Consider the following 23493-nt stretch of genomic DNA (forward strand, 5'->3'; position numbering starts at 1 on the left):
TTAAAGGTGGCTAAACGCTGCAGGGCCAGATGACAGCCAGTCCCAGGGGTTAAATGTGGCTAAACGCTGCAGGGCCAGGCGACAGCCAGTTCCAGGGGTTAAAGGTGGCTAAACGCTGCAGGGCCAGACGACAGCCAGTTCCAGGGGTTAAAGGTGGCTAAACGCTGCAGGGCCAGATGACAGCCAGTCCCAGGGGTTAAAGGTGGCTAAACGCTGCAGGGCCAGACAACAGCCAGTTCCAGGGGTTAAAGGTGGCTAAACGCTGCAGGGCCAGATGACAGCCAGGCTGTAGCACAGATGTTAATTGTATATTCCACAGTAGCAGAATGACACAGACAATCAAATTTTTCACTTGAAATAAATTATTTCAAAGTTGAACAAACCATACAACTGTATGCACAAGGACTACTTTGAACACTTTCCAATGAACAGTTCACAAAAACATATTTACTTGAAGAACAGTGGAGATGCAAAGCTAGGTAACAGAATGACGGGTTGTACTGTTTGGGCTGTCATTCTGGTCCAATGCTAATTCATCAGGACTGTAGTGAGGAAACAGAACACTGGAAACATCCACAGGAGGCGGTTTAGTCACTAAGGCACTTTAATGGCAACAAGTATCATTTCCACCTGAGACAGAGATATACAGCAGGTAAGTCACTCAAATATCACATAACCCAACACTCAGTTACAGACCCTCTCCTCTCTCTAACCCAAACACTCAGTTACAGACCCTCTCCTCTCTCTAACCCCAACAACCAGTTACAGACCCTCTCCTCTCTCTAACCCCAACACTCAGTTACAGACCCTCTCCCTTCTCTAAGCCCAACACTCAGTTACAGACCTTCTCCTCTCTATAACCCCAACACTCAGTTACAGACCCTCTCCTCTCTCTAACCCAGTCTGTCTGTAGAACCATAGACCAAAACAGAGCTTTAGATGCATATACCAGTACAAACACTGCAGACCAATATCCCCTCCCCATTTCCTCTATGTAGACAGAACATCCTTATCCCCCTCCCCTCCTCTATGTAGATAGAACATCCTTATCCCACCTCCTCTATGTAGATAGAACATCCTTATCCCCCCTCCCCAATGTAGACGGAACATCCTTATCTCACCTCCTCTATGTAGATAGAACATCCTTATCCCCCCTCCCCTCCTCTATGTAGATAGAACATCCTTATCCCCCCTCCTCTATGTAGACAGAACATCCTTATCCCCCCTCTACGTAGATAGGGGAGGGGGTATAATGATGTTCTATCTACATGGAGGAGGGGATAAGGATGTTCTATCTATATTGAGGAGGGGGGATAAAGATGTTCTATCTACGTAGGGGAGATAAGGATGTTGTATCTACGTAGAGGAGGGGGGATAAGGATGTTGTATCTACGTAGAGGAGGGGGGATAAGGATGTTCTATCTACATAGGGGATGGGGATAAGGATGTTCTATCTACATAGGGGAAGGGGGATAAGCATGTTCTATCTACATAGGGGAAGGGGGATAAGGATGTTCTATCCACATAGATGGGGGATAAGGATGTTCTATCTACATAGAGGGGGGATAAGGATGTTCTATCTACATAGAGGATCCCCCCTCCCCTACGTAGATAGAACATCTTTATCCCCCCTCTATGTAGATAGAACACCCTTATCCCCCTTCCCCTATGTAGATAGAACATCCTTATCCCCCTCCCCTACGTAGATAGAACATCTTCATCCCCCCTCCTCTATGTAGACAGAACATCCTTATCCCCTCTCCCCTATGTAGACAGAACACCCTTATCCCCCTCCCCTACGTAGATAGAACATCCTTATCCCCCTCCCCTACGTAGATAGAACATCTTCATCCCCCCCTCCTCTATGTAGACAGAACATCCTTATCCCCTCTCCCCTATGTAGACAGAACACCCTTATCCCCCTTCCCCTATGTAGATAGAACATCCTTATCCCCCCTCCTCAATGTAGATAGAACATCCTTATCCCACCTCTATGTAGATAGAACATCCTTATCCCCCCTCCCCTCCTCTATGTAGATAGAACATCCTTATATCCCTTCCCCTATGTAGATAGAACATCCTTATCCCCCCTCCTATGTAGATATAACATCCTTATCCCCCTTCCCCTATGTAGATAGAAAATCCTTATCCCCCCTCCTCTATGTAGATAGAACATCCTTATCCCCCATCCCCTATGTAGATAGAACATCCTTATCCCCCCTCCACTATGTAGATAGAACATCCTTATCCCCCCTACTCTATGTAGATATAACCCTTATCCCCCCTCTTCTATCTACATAGAGAAGGGGGATAAGGATGTTCTATCTAGATAGAACAACCTTATCCCCCCTCCTCTATCTAGATAGAACATCCTTATCCCCCCTCCTCTATCTAGACAGAACATCCTTATCCCCCCTCCCCTATGTAGTCAGAACATCCTTATCCCCCTCCCCTATGTAGACAGAACATCCTTATCCCCCCTCCTCTATGTAGACAGAACATCCTTATCCCCCTTCTCTATGTAGACAGAACATCCTTATCCCCCCTTCTCTATGTAGACAGAACATCCTTATCCCCCCTCCCCTCCTCTATGTAGATAGAACATCCTTATCCCCACTCCTCTATGTAGATAGAACATCCTTATCCCCCCTACTCTATGTAGATAGAACATCCTTATCCCCCTCCTCTATGTAGACAGAACATCCTTATTCCCCCTCCTCTATGTAGACATAACATCCTTATTCCCCCTCCTCTATGTAGACAGAACAAACTTATCCCCCTCCCCTCTATCTAGACGGAACATCCTTATCCCCCCCTCCTCTATGTAGACAGAACATCCTTATCCTCCTTTCTCTATGTAGACAGAACATCCTTATCCCCCCTCCCCTATGTAGACAGAACAACCTTATCCCCCCTCCCCTCCTTCCATCTCACCACCATGTTGAACACTGACTAACTGTTATGATCCGTCTGGTGCTGGTGTCAATGGTCACCTTCATATCTACATTTAATGGATTATGTATATATTCATGTACAGTATTTATTAATAAAAAGACATTGTGAACGTCAATGTAAACAATGTCTTCCTGGTAGTTTCCAGTAACAGAGGAGATAACCCCCGATGAACAGTGTGTTGTTCTGGTGTGTGAGGCGTCCGAGGCACTATGGAACTTCCAGGCTTCTTTCTCCCAGCTCTAACTCAACAGGAAACTGGGAAACACAACCAGTTATAGTCAGACAACAGGGAGTGAAAAATAAGTGTTTGTGTGTGTTTATTACCTGTAAGGGTATCCATGGTATTTAGCTCTAAAGATGGACAGCAGCCAACTGAAGAAGAGCATCACCAGACCGACCCCTGCTACACACATGACTAGAGAGAGAGACAGCGAGAGAGACAGAAATAGAGACAGAGGAGAGAGAGTTAGTTCTAGCACACCTGTGTCACATACCCATCAAGCCCTTGACTAGTTGGACCAGTTACTTCAAAAGAGATAGAGAGATGTAGAAATATACAGTGCCTTCAGAAAGTATTCAGAACCCATGACTTTTTCCACATTTTGTTGTAATACAAAAGGTGTGATTAAAATGGATGTCATTTTTTGTCAAAGATCTACACAACATATTCTGTCAAAGTGGAAGAATAATTCTGACAATATGATTTTATTAATGGAGAAAAAAACACTAATACACTACATGACCAGAAGTATGTGAACAACTACTCGCCAAACATCTCAGTACGTGGACAACTACTCGCCAAACATCTCAGTACGTGGACAACTACTCGCCAAACATCTCAGTACGTGGACAACTACTCGCCAAACATCTCCTTACAAAATCAAGGCCATTAATATGGAGTTGGTCCCCCCTTTGCTGCTATAACAGCCTCCACTCTTCTGGGAAGGCTTTCCATTAGATGCTGGAACATTGCTGCGGGGACTTGCTTCCATCAGCTACAAGAGCATTAGTGAGGTCGGACAGTGATCTTGGGGGCGATTAGGCCTGGCTCGCAGTCGGTGTTCCAATTAATCCCAAAGGTGTTCGATGGGGTTGAGGTCAGGGCTCTGTGCAGCCCAGTCAAGTTCTTTCACACTGATCTCGACAAACCATGTTTGTATGGACCTTGCTTTGTGCACGGGGGCATTATTATGCTGAAACAGGAAAGGTCCTTCCCCAAACTGTTGCCACAAATTTGGAAGCACAGAATTGTCTAGAATGTCATTGTATGCTGTAGCGTTAAGATTTCCCTTCACTGGAACTAAAGGCCTAGCCCGTACCATGGAAAACAGCCTCAGACCATTATTCCTCCTCCACCAAACTTTACAGTTGGCACAATGCATTGGGGCAAGTGTTCTCCTGGTATCTCCCAAACCCAGATTTGTCCGTTGGACTGCCAGAGGGTGAAGCGTGATTCTTCACTCCAGAGAACGCCAGAGTCCAATGGCGGCAAGCTTTACACCACTCCAGCCGATGCTTGGCATTGCGCATGGTGAACTTAGGCTTGTGTGCGGCTGTTCAGCCATGGAAACCCATTTCACAAAGCTCCCAACGAACAGTTATTGTGTTGACGTTGCTTGCAGAGGCAGTTTGGAACTTGGTTATGGGTGTTGCAACCGAGGACAGACGAGTTTTACGCGGTTCAGCAGTTCCGTTATGAGAGCATGTGTGGCCTAACACTTTGTGGCTTAGCTGTTGTTTCTCCTAGACCGGGTGTTCCCAAACTGGGGTGGTTACGCCAAAATGAAATGTGATTCACATAAAACATTTAAAATAAAATTTAAACGCAATTTTTTTTTTTTTCACATCTTCAAACAGTCCATTTATATTGTCCAACAGGGCTGTACATTTGGGTGAGGTTTTTTTCCCCTCGCCTGAGTAACCTCATTTCACTGCCAAAAATACAATGAAACCATCCAGTGTTCATCGAAATAAGAACACAATGTCAAATATAGGTGGCCTAGTCAAAAAATGAACATCCACATTAACAATTACTCTCTCATGGAAATTCCAGTAACGGTAACTGCTGCTCATGTTGGTGTCTGTACTGAACCATGACAGGGAGACATAGTGGAGAGGTAACGCGCCTGCAAGCAGTTGCTCCCGATGCCACTTGGGTACACTGCAGCATCCACCGAGAGGCTCTTGCTGACAAGGGAATGCCTGACAGCTCGAAAGACGTTTTGGACACTACAGTGAAAATGGTTAACTTTGTTAAAGCAAGGCCCCTGAACTCTCGGGTATTTTCTGTACTATGCAATGATATGGGCAGCGACCATGTAACACTTTTACAACATACAGAAGTGTGCTGGTTATCAAGGGGCGAAGTATTGACACGTTTTTTTGAAATTGAGAGACAAGCTTAAAGTTTTCTTCACTGACCATCATTTTCACTTGTCTGACCGCTTGCATGATGACGAGTTTCTCACAAGACTGGCCTATCTGGGTGATGTTTTATCTCACCTGAATGATCTGAATCTAGGATTACAGGGACTCTCCGCAACTATATTCAATGTGCGGGACAAAATTGAGGTTATGATTAAGAAGTTGGAGCTCTTCTCTGTCTGCATTAACAAGGACAACACACAGGTCTTTCCATCATTGTAAGTTTTTTTTGTGTGCAAATGAACTCAAGCTTACAGACAATGTCAAATGTGATATAGCGAAGAACCTGAGTGAGTTGGGTGCTCAATTACGCAGGTACTTTCCTGAAACGGATGACACAAACAACTGGATTCGTTATCCCTTTCATGCCCTGCCTCCAGTCCACTTACCGATATCTGAACAAGAGAGCCTCATCGAAATTGTAACGAGAGGTTCTGTGAAAACTGAAATTAATCAGAAGCCACTGCCAGATTTCTGGATTGGGCTGCGCGCAGAGTATCCTGCCTTGGCAGATCGCGCTGTTAAGACACTGATGCCCTTTGCAACCACGTACCTATGTGAGAGTGGATTCTCGGCCCTTACTAGCATGAAAACTAAATACAGGCACAGACTGTGTGTGGAAAATGATTTAAGACTGAGACTCCAATACCACCCAACATTGCAGAGTTATGTGTATCCTTTCCAGCACACCCTTCTCATTAACCTGTGGTGAGTTATTCACAATTGTTGATGAACAAATAAGGTTTTATATGTAAGATGGCTAAATAAAGAGCCAAATTATTGATTATTATGATATTATTATTTGTGCCCTGGTCTATAAGAGCTCTTTGTCACTTCCCACGAGCCGGGTTGTGACAAACTCACACTCATTCTTATGTTTAATAAATGTATCGTATAGTGTGTGTGTGGCAGGCTTACAATGATGGCAAAAAACAACATTTGAGAGTGTGCTGACCCTGGTGCTAGAGGGGGTACGCAGCTGGAGGTTGAATGACTGAAGGGGTACGGGGCTATAAAACGTTTGGGAACCACTGGCCTAGACGTTTCCACTTCACAATAACAGCACTTACAGTTGACCATTGCAGCTCTAGCAGAGCAGAAATTTGACGAACTGACTTGTTGGAAAGGTGGCATCCTATGACGGTGCCACATTGAAAGTCACTGAGCTCTTCAGTAAGGCCATTCTACTGCCAATGTTTGTCTATGGAGATTGCATGGCTGTGTGCTCGATTTTATACACCTGTCAGCAAAGGGTGTGGCTGAAATAGTTGAATCCACTCATTTGAAAGGATGTACACATACTTTTGGTGATGTAGTGTGTTTCCCATGCCAATTAAGCACTTTGAATTCAATTGAAAGAGAGAGACAGAAAGATGGATAGAGACAGAGAGAAATATAGACAGAGAGCGAGAGAAAGAGGAGAGAGGCAGACAGAGAGGAGAGAGAGAGAGGCAGAGAGAAAGGAGAGGCAGAGAGAGAGAGAGAGAGAGGAGAGAGAGACAGAGAGACAGAGGAGAGAGAGACAGAGAGGAGAGAGACAGAGAGAGAGAGAGAGGAGAGAGAGAAAGAGAGGAGAGAGATAACTAGATACATACTTTTCCTCTTGCCAATGTCCATATCTGACGTGGCAGCCTCGTGCAACAGCACCATCCCCATGGTAACAGCAGAGTCTGGGGCAGGAGGTTAAGGGTCACAGAGAGAAGCTGTAGCCAATGAGAGGCTCTCATACAGGGTGAGAGGTCAGGGGTCAGACTGAGGTGTGTAAAGGATACTGAAGAGCAGCACGATGTGAGTTTCTGCTACAAACTGGGCCTGACTGCTGCCGTGGATGTAACTCTGAAACAACACACACACAGTTATTAACACACTGATGAACACACACACAGTTAACACAGAGTTAAAACACACACACACACTTAAAACTTATTGCGGATCATTGGGACGCTAGCATCCCATCTGGCCAACATCCGGTGAAATTGCAGAGCGCGAAATTCAAATTAAATTACTATAAATATTTAACTTTCATGAAATCACAAGAGCAATACATCAAAATAAAGCTTAACTTGTTGTTAATCGAGCCGCTGTGTCAGATTTCAAAAAGGCTTTACGGCGAAAGCAAACCATGCGATTATCCGAGGACAGCGCCCCGCATACAAAAGCATGAAAAACATTTTTCAACCAGGCAGGTGCGACATGAGTCAGAAATAGCGATTTAATAAATGCTTAACAAGAAGTTAAGCTTTATTTTGATGTATAATACTTGTATTTTCATGAATGTTAAATATTTATATTTCAGTAATTTCACGCTCTGCAATTTCACCGGATGTTGCCGGTTATTAACAGTTATTAACACACACACACACACACACACACACACACACACACACACACACACACACACACACACACACACACACACACACACACACACACACACACACACACACACACACACACACACACACACACACACACACACACACACACACACACACACACACACACACACACACAGGGCTGGTAGTTAGGGTTATGCCTAATGTCTACGTCCGCTCCAGTCCACAAAGGGGACGCAGTGATTTCAGAGTTGGTGCGGATAGGAGCAGATGTCCGCATCAAGTCATTCAGTAGGAGCTGACGGAAGGTGTAAATTAGGATAGACCGAGGGAGAGAGAGACCGAGGGAGAGAGAGACCGAGGGAGAGAGAGACCGAGGGAGAGAGAGACCGAGGGAGAGAGAGACCGAGGGAGAGAGAGATAGAAAAACAGAGATGGAGAGAGAGAGAGACAGAGAGACAGAGACAGACAGAGACAAAGCGAGAGAGAGGGGGGAGAAAGAGAGAGGGGGAGAGAGATAGAGAGATACCCGCTAATTATCAAAATCCAGAAAATAATTCTATAACCACCAAAAAGGAAGCGATTCCCAAACCTTCCATAACAAAGCCATCACCTACAGAGAGATGAACCTGGAGAAGAGCCCCCTAAGCAAGCTGGTCCTGGGGCTCTGTTCACAAACACAAAACAGACCCCACAAAGCCCCAGGACAGCAACACAATTAGACACAACCAAAACCAAAAGATAATTACTTGACACATTGGAAAGACTTAACAAAAAAACTGTGCAAACTATAATGCTGTTTGGCCCTAAACTGCACAGGGTGGGGTTGAGACCCATGGCCTAAAGCTTAACTTCTTTGGGGCCCCCGGGGGCAGTATTTTGACGTCCGGATGAAAGTCGTGCCCGTAGTAAACTGCCTGCTACTCAGGCTCAGAAGGTAGGATATGCATATTATTAGTAGATTTGTATAGAAAACACTCTGAAGTTTCTAAAACTGTTTGAATGATGTCTGTGAGTATAACAGAACTCATATGGCAGGCAAAAACCTGAGAAGAATCCAACCAGGAAGTGTGGAAATCTGAGGTTTGTAGTTTTTCAAGTGATTGCCTATACAGTATACAGTGTCTTAGGGGTCATTTTGCACTTCCTAAGGCTTCCACTAGATGTCAACAGTCTTTAGAACGTTGTTTCATGCTTCTACTGTGAATGGGGGGAGAATAAGAGCTCCTGGAAGTAGATGACTGAGAAAATGACATGAGCTCAGTGGCGCGCACTCACATGAGAGTTAGCTGTGTTCCTTTTCTTTTTTTGAAGAAAAAGGAATTGTCCGGTTGGAATGTTACGGAAGATTTATGATAAAAACATCCTAAAGATTGATTCTATACATCGTTTGACATGTTTCTACGAACTGTAATATAACTTTTTTGACTTTTCGTCTGAACTTAATGCGCGAGCACAGCGCATTTGGAGTACTCGACCAAACGCGCGAACAAAAAAGGTATTTGGACATATATATGGACTTTATCGAAACAAATGAACATTTATTGGGGAACTGGGATTCCTGGGAGTGCATTCCGATGAAAATCATCAAAGGTAAGTGAATATTTATAATATTATTTCTGAGTTTTGTTGACTCCACAAAATGCCGGGTTTGGTTTCGTGTCTGAGCGTTGTACTCAGATTATTGCAAAGTGTGCTTTCGCTGTAAAGTTTTTTTGAAATCTGACACAGCGGTTGCATTAAGGAGAAGTGTATCTATAATTCTTTGAATAACAGTTTAATATTTTACCAACGTTAATGTATTATTTGTATTATTAATATTTCTGTAAATTGATGTGCTTATTCACCGGAAGTTTTGGGAGGCAAAACATTTCTGAACATTACACGCCAATGTAAAATGTTTTAAAAAAATATATAAATATGAACTTTATCGAGCAAAACATACATGTATTGTGTAACATGAGGTCCTATGAGTGCCATCTGATGAAGATCATCGAAGGTTAGTGATTCATTTTAGCTGTATTTACGGTTTTTGTGACACCTCTTCTTGCTTGGAAAATGGCTGTGTGGTTTTTCTTGTCTAGGTGCTGTCCTAACATAATCTAATGCTATGCTTTCGCCATAAAGCCTTTTTGAAATCGGACAATGTGGTTGGATTAACAAGAATTTTATCTTTAAAATGGTGTAAAATAGTTGTATGTTTGAGAAATTTGAATGATGAGATTCTTGTTGTTTTGAATTTGGCGCCCTGCGATTTCACTGGCTGTTGAATAGTGTGTCCCGCAGGGACCCCAGAGAGGTTAATGATGAGCTTGGAGGGTACTATTGCGTTGAATGCTGAGCTGTAGTCAATGAACAGCATTCTTACATAGGTATTCCTCTTGTCCAGATGGGATAGTGCAGTGTGCTGTTTGAGGGCGATTGCATCGTCTGTGGACCTATTGGGGCGATATGCAAATTGAATTGGGTCTAGGGTGGCAGGTAAGGTGGAGGTGATATGATCCTTGACTAGTCTCCCAAAGCACTTCATGACGATAGGAGTGAGTGCTACGGGGAGATGGTAATTTAGTTCAGTTACCTTTTCCTTCCTGGATACAGGAACAATGGTGGCCATCTTGAAGCATGTGAGGACAGCAGACTGAGATAAGGAGCGACTGAATATGTCCGTAAACACACCAGCCAGCTGATCTGCGCATGCGCTGAGGACGTGGCTAGGGGTGCCGTCTGGGTCAGCAGCCTTGCGAGTGTTATCACGTTTAAATGTCTTACTCACATCAGCCACGGAGGATGGCCCGCAGTCCTTGGTAGCGGTCCGCGTCGTGGCACTGTGTTATCCTCAAAGCAGGCAAAGAAGGTGTTTAGTTTGTCTGGAAGCAAGACATCGGTGTCCGTGACGTTGCTGGTTTTCTTTTTGTTGTCCGTAATTGTCTGTAGACCTTGCCACATACGTCTCGTGTCTGAGCCTTTGAATTGCGACTCCACTTTGTCTCTGTACTGACATTTTGCCTGTTTGATTGCCTTATGAAGGGAGTAACTACACTGTTTGTATTCAACCATATTCCCAGTAACCTTACCGTGGTTAAATGCGGTGGTTCACGCTTTTCAGTTTTGCACGAATGCCGCCATCTATCCACGGTTTCTGGGTAGGATTTAATAGTCACTGTAGGTACAACATCTCCTATGCACTTCCTTATAAACACAGAGTCAGCGTATAAATCGATGTTATTCTCTGAGACTGCCCGGAACATTTCCCAGTCTGAGTATGATCAAAACAATCTTGAAGCGTGGATTCCAATTGGTCAGACCATGAATGGTTCTAGTCACGGCTAAGTCGGTAGCTGGTCATGGCTCACATCAACAGTATCCTCCCAGATACCCGAGACCCACTCCAATTCGCATACCGCCCCAACAGATCCACAGATGATGCAATCTCAAATCGCACTCCACACTTCCCTTTCCCACCTGGACAAAAGGAACACCTATGTGAGAATGCTGTTCATTGACTACAGCTCAGTATTCAACACCATAGTGCCCTCAAAGCTCATCAATAAGCTAAGGACCCTGGGACTAAACACCTCCCTCTGCATCCTGGACTTCCTGAAGGGCTGCCCCCAGGTGGTGAGGGTAGGGAACAACACATCTGACACGCTGATCCTCAACACTGGGGCCCCTCAGGGGTGTGTACTTAGTCTCCTCCTGTACTCCCTGTTCACCCACGACTGCGTGGCCAAACCCAACTCCAACACCATCATTGTGTTTGGTGTCGACACAACAGTGTCTGATCACCGACAACGATGAGACAGCCTATAGGGAGGAGGTCAGAGACCTGGCAGTATGGTGCCAGGACAACAACCTCTCTCTCAACATGATCAAGACAAAGGAGCTGATCGTGGACTACAGGAAAATGCGGGCCAAACAGGCCCCCATTAACATCGACGGGACTGTAGTGGAGTGGGTCGAGAGTTTCAAGTTCTTTGGTGTCCACATCAGCAACAAAATATCATGGTACAAACACACTAAGACAGTTGTGAAGAGGGCACGGCAACGACTTTTCCCCTCTCAGGAGACTGAAAAGATTTGGCATGCGTGCCCAGATCCTCAAAACGTTCTACAGCTGCACCATCGAGAGCATCCTGACCGGTTGCATCCCTGCCTGGTATGGCAACTGCTCAGCAAGACGCTACAGAGGGTAGTGCGAACGGCCCAGTACATCACTGGGGCCAAGCTTCCTGCCATCCAGGACCTATATAATAGGCGGTGTCAGAGGAAAGCCCATAAAATTGTCAAATTGTCAGTCATCCAAGTCATAGACTGTTTTCTCTGATTCCGGTGCGGCAGGTAGCCTAGTGGTTAGAGCATTAAACTAGTAACTGGAAGGTTGCAAGATCGAATCCCCGAGCTGACAAGGTACAAATCTGTCATTCTGCCCCTGAACAAGGCAGTTACACTGTTCCTAGGCCGTCATTATAAATAAGAATTTGTTCTTAACTGACTTGCCTAGTTAAATAAAGGTAAAATAAAAAATTTAAATAAAAAAGGCAGTACCGGAGCACCAAGTCTAGCACCAAAATGCTTCTTAACAGCTTCTACCCCCAAGCCATAAAACTGCTGAACAGTTAATCAAATGGCCACTGGACTATTTACATTGACCCCCCCTCCCCACATATTTGTTTTGTACACTGCTGCTACTCTCTGTTTATTATCTATGCATAGTCACTTCACCCCCACCTACATGTACAAATTACCTCAACTAACCTGTATCCCCGCACCCTGACTCTGCACTAGTACCCCCTGTATATAGCCTCCACATTGACTCTGTACCGGTACCCCCTGTATATAGCCTCCACATTGACTCTGTACCCCCTGTATATAGCCTCCACATTGACTCTGTACCGGTACCCCCTGTATATAGCCTCCACATTGACTCTGTACCATAACACCCTGTATATAGCCTCCACACTGACTCTGTACTGGTACCCCCTGTATATATCCTCCACATTGACTCTGTACCGGTACCCCCTGTATATAGCCGTATTGTTATTCTTATTGTGTTACTTTATATTCTTATTTTTACTTTAGTCTATTTGACAAATAAGGGCTTGGTTAAGGGCATTTCCCGGCAAGGTCTACACCTGTGCATGTGACAAATAAAGTTTGATTTGATTTGATAGAGACTTCATTTTCAATTTTTTATTTCATTTGCTTTGGCAAAGTTCCCAATAAAGTCCTTAAATTGAACTGAAATTGAATTGAGAGAGAAAGAGAGAGGGACATACCACTTGTCCAGCAGTGGGGTTATGTTAAGAGATATCTATAGAGAGAGAGGGACGTACCACTTGTCCAGTGGTGGGGTTCTTGTGGGCGTAGGGAGGTCCTCTAATGTGGTTCCACATCTGACCTGAAGTCATGATCAGGCAGAAACACTAGAGAGAACGCACACCGTTGACAATGACTCAACACTTATTCATCCATAACTGTGATACTCAGCTACATAATGAACCAGTGTGTTCCTACCAGAGCAGAGAAGGCCCAGACGTTCTTGTTGTAGAGGAACTCCAGGTTGTTTCTGCGGAGGTAAGCCAGTCCTCCTATCACTGCCAGCAGGAATCCCAGCATCAACGGCCCCGCATAGTTAGGAGGACGGATCACACGGATCTACATAGAGACACACACACATATAGATTGACACATGCACACACATACATACATATTTTACTGCCTTACCTCCCTAATCTTACTACATTTGCACACACTGTATATAGATTTTTCTATTGTGTTATCAACTGTACATTTGTTTATTCCATGTGTAACTCTGTGTTGTTTGTGTCGCACTGCTTTGCTTTATCTTGGTCGCAGTTGTAAATGAGAACTTGTTCTCAACTGGCCTACCTGGTTAAATAAAGGTGAAATAAAATTTAAAAATACACACAGTCAGCCTGATCACCCACATCTATTCAGATAAACACAGACTACCGTAATTTCCGGAGTATAAGCCGCTACTTTTTTCCCACGCTTTGAACCTCGCGGCTTAAACAATGACGCGGCTAATATATGGATTTTTCCAGCTTTCAAATAAAAATAAAAAATAAAAAAAAAACATTCTGTGACGTGCTCAGTTTTTTGGCGGCATGAAGCTTTCATTAGACCAATGAAATTGCCGAACGGGTTAAGGTCAAACAACTTTTTTGTTTACTGTTTAGATTAAATCGAGCGCGCTCAAACTTCCCATCATTCTGATTACGGTAGTCATTTTGTCACCCTCATCATGGCAAAGACACAGAGAAATGCATATGATGCAGCTTTCAAGTTGAAGGCGATTGATCTGGCTGTTGGAAAAGGAAATAGAGCTGCTGCACGGGAGCTTGGTCTGGAGCAATGACTTTCTTGGTAGGCTACTGTTTACTGCTAATTTTTTATTTTTTGTTACAAGCCGTGTTTCGTTAAAGCCTATTTATTTTTGTTACAAGCCGTGTTTCGTTAAAGCCTATTTATTTTTGTTACAAGCCGTGTTTCGTTAAAGGGTATTTATTTTTGTTACAAGCCGTGTTTCGTTAAAGCCTGTGTAAAGTTAATTTGTTTCAATGTACCGGTAGGCACCTGCGGCTTATAGACATGTGCGGCTTATTTATGTTCAAAATAAAAAAACATTTTTAATTCAGTGGGTGTGGCTTATATTCAGGTGCGCTCAATAGTCCGGAAATTACGATAATACATTACGCAGATACCTAGTGTGAGAGTTGAAAGGTGAAGAGGTGAGAGAGAGGTCAGGAGGTGTTACCTGTACGTCAGTGCGGTCCCCGACCCAGCGGGCCAGTTGTTCTGCAGCGAAGCCTCTGACCTGCAGCTCATAGGAGTCGGACTTCTTAGGCTTCCCTTTAGCTGGGAAATGGATGAAGGAGGGAGCCGAGTTCATATTCAACTGGGGAGACAAATAACAGATATATCAATACTACTATATACACAAATAACAGATACAACTACTACAATATACACAAATAACATAGATATATAACTACTACTATATACACAAATAACATAGATATATAACTACTACTATATACACAAATAACATATATAACTACTACTATATACACAAATAACATATATAACTACTACTATACACACAAATAACATATATAACTACTACTATACACAAATGACATATATAACTACTATATACACAAATAACATAGATAAATAAATACTACTATATACACAAATAACAGATACAACTACTACAATATACACAAATAACATAGATATACAACTACTACAATATACACAAATAACATAGATATACAACTACTACAATATACACAAATAACATAGATATATAACTACTACAATATAGACAAATAACATAGATATATAACTACTACTATATACACAAATAACAGATACAACTACTACAATATACACAAATAGCATAGATATAACTACTACTATATACACAAATAACATATATAACTACTACTATATACACACAAATAACATTAAACTACTACTATATACACAAATAACATAGATATATAACTACTACAATATACACAAATAACATAGATATATAACTACTACTATATACACAAATAACAGATACAACTACTACAATATACACAAATAGCATAGATATAACTACTACTATATACACAAATAACAGATATATAACTACTACTATATACACACAAATAACATTAAACTACTACTATATACACAAATAACATATAACTAGTACTATATACACAAATAACATAACTACTACTATATACACAAATAACATAGATATATACAGTTGAAGTCGAAAGTTTAAATACACTTTAGCCAAATACATTTAAACTCAGTTTTTCACAATTCCTGACATTAAATCCTAGTAAATATTCCCTGTCTTAGGTCAGTTAGGATCACCACTTTACTTTAAGAATGTGAAATGTCAGAATAATAGTAGAGAGAAAGATTTATTTCAGCTTTTATTTCTTTCATCACATTCCCAGTGGGTCAGAAGTTTACATACACTCAATTAGTATTTGGTAGCATTGCCTTTAAATTGTTGAACTTGGGTCAAACGTTTCAGGTAGGCCTCCACAAGCTTCCCACAATAAGTTGGGTGAATTTTGGCCCATTCCTCCTGACAGAGCTGGTGTAACTGAGTCAGGTTTGTAGGCCTCCTTGCTCACACATGCTTTTTCAGTTCTGCCCACAAATATTCTATAGGATTGAGGTCAGGGCTTTGTGATGGCCACTCCAATACCTTGACTTTGTTGTCCTTAAGCCATTTTGCCACAACTTTGGAAGTATGCTTGGGGTCATTGTCCATTTGGAAGACCCATTTGTGACCAAGCTTTAACTTCCTGACTGATGTCTTGAGATGTTGCTTCAATATATCCACATAATTTTCAGTCCTCATGATGCCATCTATTTTGTGAAGTGCACCAGTCCCTCCTGCAGCAAAGTACCCCCACAACATGATGCTGCCACCCCCGTGTTTTCATGGTTGGGATGGTGTTCTTCGCCTTGCAAGCCTCCCCCATTTTCCTCCAAACATAACGATGGTCATTATTGCCAAACAGTTCTATTTTTGTTTCATCAGACCAGAGGACATTTCTTCAAAAATACGATCTTGTCCTCATGTGCAGTTGCAAACAGTAGTCTGGCTTTTTTATGGCGGTTTTGGAGCAGTGGATTCTTCCTTGCTGAGCAGCCTTTCAGGTTATGTTGATATAGGACTCGTTTTACTGTGGAAATAGATACGTTTGTACCTGTTTCCTCCAGCATCTTCATAAGGTCCTTTGCTGTTGTTCTGGGATTGATTTGCACTATTTGCACCAAAGTACATTCATCTCTAGGAGACAGAACAAGTCTCCTTCCTGAGCGGTATGACAGCTGCGTGGTCCCATGGTGTTAATACTTGCGTACTATTGTTTGTACAGATGAACGTGGTACCTTCAGGCGTTTGGAAATTGTTCCCAAGGATGAACCAGACTTGTGGAGGTCTACAATTTTTTGTCTGAGGTCTTGGCTGATTTCTTTAGATTTTCATGATGTCACGCAAAGAGGCACTGAGTTTGAAGGTAGGCCTTGAAATACATCCACAGGTACACCTCCAATTGACTCAAATTATGTCAATTAGTCTATCAGAAGCTTCTAAAGCCATAATTTTCTGGGATTTTCCAAGCTGTTTAAAGGCACAGTCAACTTAGTGTATATAAACTTCTGACCCAGTGGAACTGTGGGTCAAAAATTACTTGTGTCATGGATAAAGTAGATACCTAAACCGACTTGCCAAAACTACAGTTTGTTAACAAGAAAATTGTGGAGTGGTTGAAAAATGAGTTTTAATGACTCCAACCTAAGTGTATGTAAACTTCCGACTTCAACTACTACTATAGTCATATACACTACATATCTAACTACTATTATATTCATATATACACTACTACTATATTCATATATATATATACATATATATGTACACATATACACACACACACATATATATATATATATATATATATACATACACACACGCATATACACACACACACACACACACACACACACACACACACACACACACACACACACACACACACACACACACACACACACACACACACATATATATATATAAATAAACACACACACTACTACTACTACTACTATATTCATATATACTACATATAACTACTACTACATTCATATATACTACATATATAACTACTGCTACTATATTCATATACACGACATATATAACTACTACTATATTCATATACACGACATATATAACTACTACATTCATATATACTACATATATAACTACTACTACATTCATATATACTACATATATAACTACTACTATATTCATATATACTACATATATAACTACAAATATAACTCCTACTATATTCATATATACTACATATATAACTACTACTACATTCATATATACTACATATATAACTACTACTATATTCACATACACTACATATTTAACTAAAACTATATTCACATACACTACATATTTAACTAAAACTACATTCATATATACTACATATTTAACTAAAACTACATTCATATATACTACATATTTAACTACTACTACATTCATATACACCACTGAGTTGATATGCACCAGTTAAAGCAGTGTTCCAGAAGGTTCATGTTGTAATGATCCAGTCAGGTAGAGTCACCAGACAGAGCTTAAAGAATGTGAGCTGTAGAGATCAGGCTGGTTTAACGATGCCAACTGTCAGGCTCTAATGGACAGCTGAAAGCCCGCCTCTAAATAACACGTGAAGGGTGAAATAAAACAGAAGAGATATACCATCTGAAACACATCAGATCCTTCATCAAAGTCGACGGTAGCGAAGAAGACCTTGTTGGTGAAGGCACTGGAGTAACGCCAGGAATTAGCTAGGATCTGGTACTCCTCGTCAGCCTGTCTGTAGAGGGGGTGGACACACACAGTATGTCAATATTTGAGATACACTTGATTTAGTGTGTCCAGAACAATGGAACTAATGGAATAGTCACAAAAGTGAATCTGGCGAACCACAAAGGCATATTATGACATGTATTTGCCCCATCCATGTGTAAAATAACATGTGACCCCTTACTGGCAGACTACACACAGTCTCTGTTACTGACTGGCAGACCATACACAGTTTCTGATACTGACTGGCAGACCACACACAGTCTCTGATACTGACTGGCAGACCACACACAGTCTCTGATACGGACTGGCAGACCACACACAGTCTCTGATACGGACTGGCAGACCACACACAGTCTCTGATACGGACTGGCAGACCACACACAGTCTCTGATACGGACTGGCAGACCACACACAGTCTCTGATACGGACTGGCAGACCACACAGTCTCTGATACGGACTGGCAGACTACACACAGTCTCTGATAGAGACTGGCAGACTACACACAGTCTCTGTTAGAGACTGGCAGACTACACACAGTCTCTGTTAGGGACTGGCAGACTACACACAGTCTCTGTTACGGACTGGCAGACTACACACAGTCTCTGTTACGGACTGGCAGACTACACACAGTCTCTGTTACTGACTGGCAGACTACACACAGTCTCTGTTACTGACTGGCAGACTACACACAGTCTCTGTTACTGACTGGCAGACTACACACAGTCTCTGTTAATGACTGGCAGACGGTTTGAATAAATACTTTTTTGGCTCCATAAAGTAATCCAACAATGTGTAAGCTGCCATCTTGTCTATTTCAAGTCTTCTCTCATTGATCGAGACAGGTGAGTATCATGACATGTGACGCCCACCTGTCTCGATCAATGAGAGAAGACTTGAAATAGACAAGATGGCAGCTTACACATTGTTGGATGTATTTATTTTCCCAATTCAAATGAAACCCCTGCACTGGACACAGACATTTTATGAGACTCATGTTTGCACAAATCGAGGACAAATACAGTATTGCCAAGGTTGGTAGAAAATTCCCTCCACTACACCACACTGTACCCACCCTGTAACTCCCAGTAATGTATACCAAACACATTTGTTTAAATCACATTATCTGGTGTAACAATTTGTAGATAAGTTACTTGCAGACGCCACACTGTCTCTGTGGCTGCAGGGCAGTGAACATGATGACCACAGAGTAGTTCCTGGGAGGAGCCTTCACAAAGCGACGAAACTTCTCCCCGTTCATACGGATCACAGCTCTCTTCCCTGTCCAGTCCATAAGCTGACCCACCTTCTCAGAGAGCAGGGTCTGGAGGGAGTGAGAAAAGGGGAGAGGGGTTAGAGGTCAGAGTCATATAGCAACCCAGTCCATCAGCTGGCCCACCTACTCAGACAGCAGGGTCTGGAGGGAGAGAAGAGGGGTTAGAGATCAGGGTCTTATACCAGCCCAGTCCATCAACTGGCCCACCCTCTCAGAGAACAAGTCTCTAGTGTATCTACCTAGCTAGCACCGAAAGAGGGCACCTTCCTCACCCGGAAGTGCTAACAACGTTTAGGCATGATGCGGATTATAGCTGCAGGAAAGTTTAAAGTTCTAGACCAAGTAGAGCATAGCCACGGCAAAATGTGACTTGTTAATTATTACAATTAGCTAGACACTTATATATGAAGCATTTTGACGATGCAAACTAGCTAGGTAACCGGTTCCTTCCTAAAAGCTCATGGCTAGCTAGCTAAACCTACCTCTCCTAGACCCATGAGCTAACGTTAGCCTACTAGATAGTGTAATGATTATGACACCGTGAATAAAATACCTCCTTTTTCTTCTGTCCGGTTGAAGGGATTCCATAGAAACTCAACATCAACAACAACGAATAGAAAACTTTTAGATACATTTTAATAATGTTTCCCAGAGGCGCTTTTCGTCAACCGACTGAACACGGATGGAAGGATTCTCTGGAACATTCCGATTGGTCGATTTTCCGCCTCAAGAGCCAATGGCGTGATAGGGGTAGAGACTGTAAAGAAAGCGAGACACCCCACTCCCATTTCTTTCTGATTGGGACGGGGCCACTATACAACTCCTTATTGTAATCCTTATTTTAGTATTTGATGAGGGTTGTTTCCGACAACCACCTGTATTACAGTTTTTCTCCATTGGTTTGGCTCATTTCTTGAAACAGAAATTACATTCTCAAAACTACATGGACAAACCTCCAAACCACTTTGCAATTGTTCACAACAGAATTGAATTTCTCATTCATTTCATCAAATTGCAAATGTCTAAGTACATGTCTCAATGTCTCAGTACATCTTTACAAATGATTAAGTACATGTAGCCTAAATTTAGCACAATTTCCAAGTGAATAGATCTTATCGATCTAAACTGATTGTTGATTCTCAGTCTAATGGTTGTTCACTCCAAAACGTGTCAGCGTCATTTCATTGTATAAGTCATCACATGCACAATAGTCTGTTCAATTGTCAAAATTAGTCAAGAACATAATACCATGAATACCATATATTAATCCCTTGTAACATTTGATAAATGTATTACAGCAATTGACAGTCAGGTGAAACTAGAACTTGACTAACGAAGGAGGAGTTTCACACATCTCAGATGACCAATCAAACAGTATGTTTAGTTACCTGACAGGTGCTGTCCATGACTGTGAATGCTGCCAAACATGTATGTAAAGAGCTTGACCATGCAGGACCAGTACAATTTCTGAACATGGAGGCACCTGGCCAAGTAAATGAACAAGGGCAACTGCCTGCTCGAGGAGGAGGAGGAGGAGGAGTAAGGGTGCGTGGTGGTGGAATAGGGGGAAGAGGCCGAGGAGCACGAAGACACCATGCTGTCCCGGATGAAATTCGGGCCACAATTATAGACCATGTCATCAACCATGGCCTCACAATGGCGGAGGCAGGTCGCTGAGTGCAGCCTAATGTGCCTCGCCCAACAGTCTCCACCATCATCCAAACCTTTCGAAGGGAAAACAGGTATGTAGTCAGTCAATGATGGAATTATTTGTTGTATAGGACAGGACACTGTGCATAGAGCAAGAAATATATTTATTTACACATTTACCTATTCATTTTGTGTGTGTGTATATGTGTGTGTGTGTGTGTGTGTGTGTGTGTGTGTGTGATAGGCCTACAGTAATATCTTACCTCAATGGGATGTTATGATAATAAATATGACAAGAAAAACATCGGAGAAAAAAAGTACATTCATCTCTAGGAGACAGAACAAGTCTCCTTCCTGAGCGGTATGACAGCTTCAGTACCCAGCTTCAGTACCCACTTTACCTGATTTGTGTATCCAGGTAATCCAGGTATGGAAGTATTTGATTTATCTGACTTCAACATTTCGCCTAAAAACTGCAGCTTACTGTATGATGCAATTATCATTATAATCCTTATTTTGAAGAATATAACATACAATAAGAAAAGGGGTCAAAGAGCTGCAATTAGTGCCTCCCATGTAAATCTATCTAATACTGTGGGTTTTACTGTAACATTTCAGTAAGTCTAGTCATTGATGATTTCCCCCCTCCCCTTTCTGTGAAATACCCCCTGTAGTACCATTGCATAGGGGTACATGTACCCCAGGTTTGGAACCACTGGAGTAGTGGCCAGTAGTATATTGAACTTGTGGAGAACATAGAACATTGCTATGTAATTGTCTGTAACTGTAGTGTATGACTCTTCTGTATGACTGATTTTATGTTTTCTTTTTTTACGCTATTGTAGAGAATAATGGCATTGGAAGGAAACGAGACCCATCACATCCTCGTGTTTGTGGATGAAGCTGGCTTCAACCTGGCCAAGGGCCGAAGACGTGGCCATAATATTATTGGCCACCGGGCCACGGCGGATGTCCCAGGCCAGCGAGGGGGCAATATAACTATGTGTGCTGCCATATCTGAGAATGGTGTGGCCACTCACATCTCCAGTCTTGGCCCATACAATACACAGAAGCTCCTCATCTTCTTGGACCGCCTTCATTTTGATTTGATACCTGAAAATGAGAGCGGTCTTGTAGGGCCTCACCTACCACAATATGTCATTGTATGGGACAATGTGAATTTCCACCATGGCCCGCTCATCAGGGCCTGGTTCACTACTCATCCAAGGATGGTCATGGTGTTCCTACCACCTTACTCTCCTTTCCTCAATCCTATTGAGGAGTATTTCTTCGCTTGGAGGTGGAGAGTGTATGAGCATCGGGCTCAAGATCAGAGGTCCCTGCTCCATGCAATGGACGCTGCGTGTGAGGATATTACAGGAGATCAGTGTAGGGGATGGTGGCGACATGCACGCCGTTTCTTCCCTCGTTGCATCGCAAGGGAGAATATACGCTGTGATGTGAACGAGAATCTGTGGCCAGACAGACAGCAGTGTGTGGATGGCCAGGAGGGTGAGGATGGTGGCCAGGAGAGGGAGGGTGAGGACAGCGACCAGTGAAGAACTGTTAGTTGTGAAACTCCAGCTTCATTTACAGCACTGTAGGCTGCATATAATTTTCATTGTTTTTTATTTGTGTGTTTATATTACAGTATATTATGCTGTATACATTTTCTTTTTACTCTGATGTATGGAAGTTACTTTATGTGTGTGAATGATAATGGTTACAATTTCCTTGGCAGTATGAGTGCAATGTGTGATGTCAAACCTTGGAGGCTACTCTTACCCTAAAATCCTATTTCTTTTTTTCAGTTTTATACACAATTGTATTCTGTTAGCTGGACAAAAAACAGTACAGTAACCATTGTCAATGAAGGACTGGGCTAAGACTGAATGGTCCTCTGCCATAGTGACAAAACATCTAAACATTTTGACTTGCAGTGCTTACACAATGCCAAAGGGACGAAGCATTTTGGGGGCACTGACTGTTTAAATGAGAAGGAAATTTAGTTTTGGTTAAAGCACCAAGAGTGTTGAGAATGTCCGGTCTGTTTCAAGAAATGAGCCAAAGCAATTGAGAAGGATCTTTGCCATTTTCGTGGCACTGACTCTTTATATGGGAAAGGAATTTAGTTTTGAAGCATGAGTGAACAGTTTTAGGAGAGATATGAGCTTTTGCAAGTGAACTATAGTGTTGTGCTGAACTGTAAGACTGTTTTGCCAAATGATCTTAAGAGTTTTGAGAATGTAATTTCTGTTTCAAGAAATGAGCCAAACCAATGGAGAAAAACTGTAAATGGAGAGAGATGCTATGGTACTAGCCTCATATACCATGAATATGCATAGCCATCTCGAGACAACTCCTATATAAAGGTGGTTATATATATATATATATATATATATAAAACATGTGAAAGCTGAAAACAA

At 42.4% G+C, this 23493-nt stretch overlaps 1 protein-coding gene across 1 annotated transcript; it reads right to left on the minus strand.

Annotated features, from left to right (window-relative positions):
- Positions 1-586: 586 nt before the first annotated feature.
- On the minus strand, positions 587-20135 carry LOC106612332 (magnesium transporter protein 1). Its single transcript, XM_045724302.1, has 10 exons — positions 19971-20135; positions 19296-19465; positions 18034-18151; positions 14494-14634; positions 13230-13370; positions 13049-13138; positions 7152-7215; positions 6975-7049; positions 3280-3370; positions 587-3210 (listed from the first exon to the last, which is right to left on the minus strand). The coding sequence occupies exons 1-10, from the start codon at positions 20049-20051 to the stop codon at positions 3195-3197; spliced, it is 987 nt and encodes a 328-aa protein (XP_045580258.1). The 5' UTR covers positions 20052-20135; the 3' UTR covers positions 587-3194.
- Positions 20136-23493: the final 3358 nt, after the last annotated feature.

The sequence above is a fragment of the Salmo salar genome, chromosome ssa09 (assembly GCF_905237065.1).
Source record: "Salmo salar chromosome ssa09, Ssal_v3.1, whole genome shotgun sequence".
In the NCBI taxonomy this organism is placed as follows: domain Eukaryota; kingdom Metazoa; phylum Chordata; class Actinopteri; order Salmoniformes; family Salmonidae; genus Salmo; species Salmo salar.

What these genes read in the sequence shown, in the direction of transcription:
- LOC106612332 (XM_045724302.1), bottom strand. Translation starts at nt 20,051, where the DNA reads ATGTATCTAAAAGTTTTCTATTCGTTGTTGTTGATGTTGAGTTTCTAT. An exon ending in AGACAGTGTGGCGTCTGCAA is followed by an intron (nt 18,152 to 19,295) that starts GTAACTTATCTA and finishes CCCCCTCTACAG; the next exon opens with ACAGGCTGACGAGGAGTACC. An exon ending in GATCTGATGTGTTTCAGATG is followed by an intron (nt 14,635 to 18,033) that starts GTATATCTCTTC and finishes TTGTCTCCCCAG; the next exon opens with TTGAATATGAACTCGGCTCC.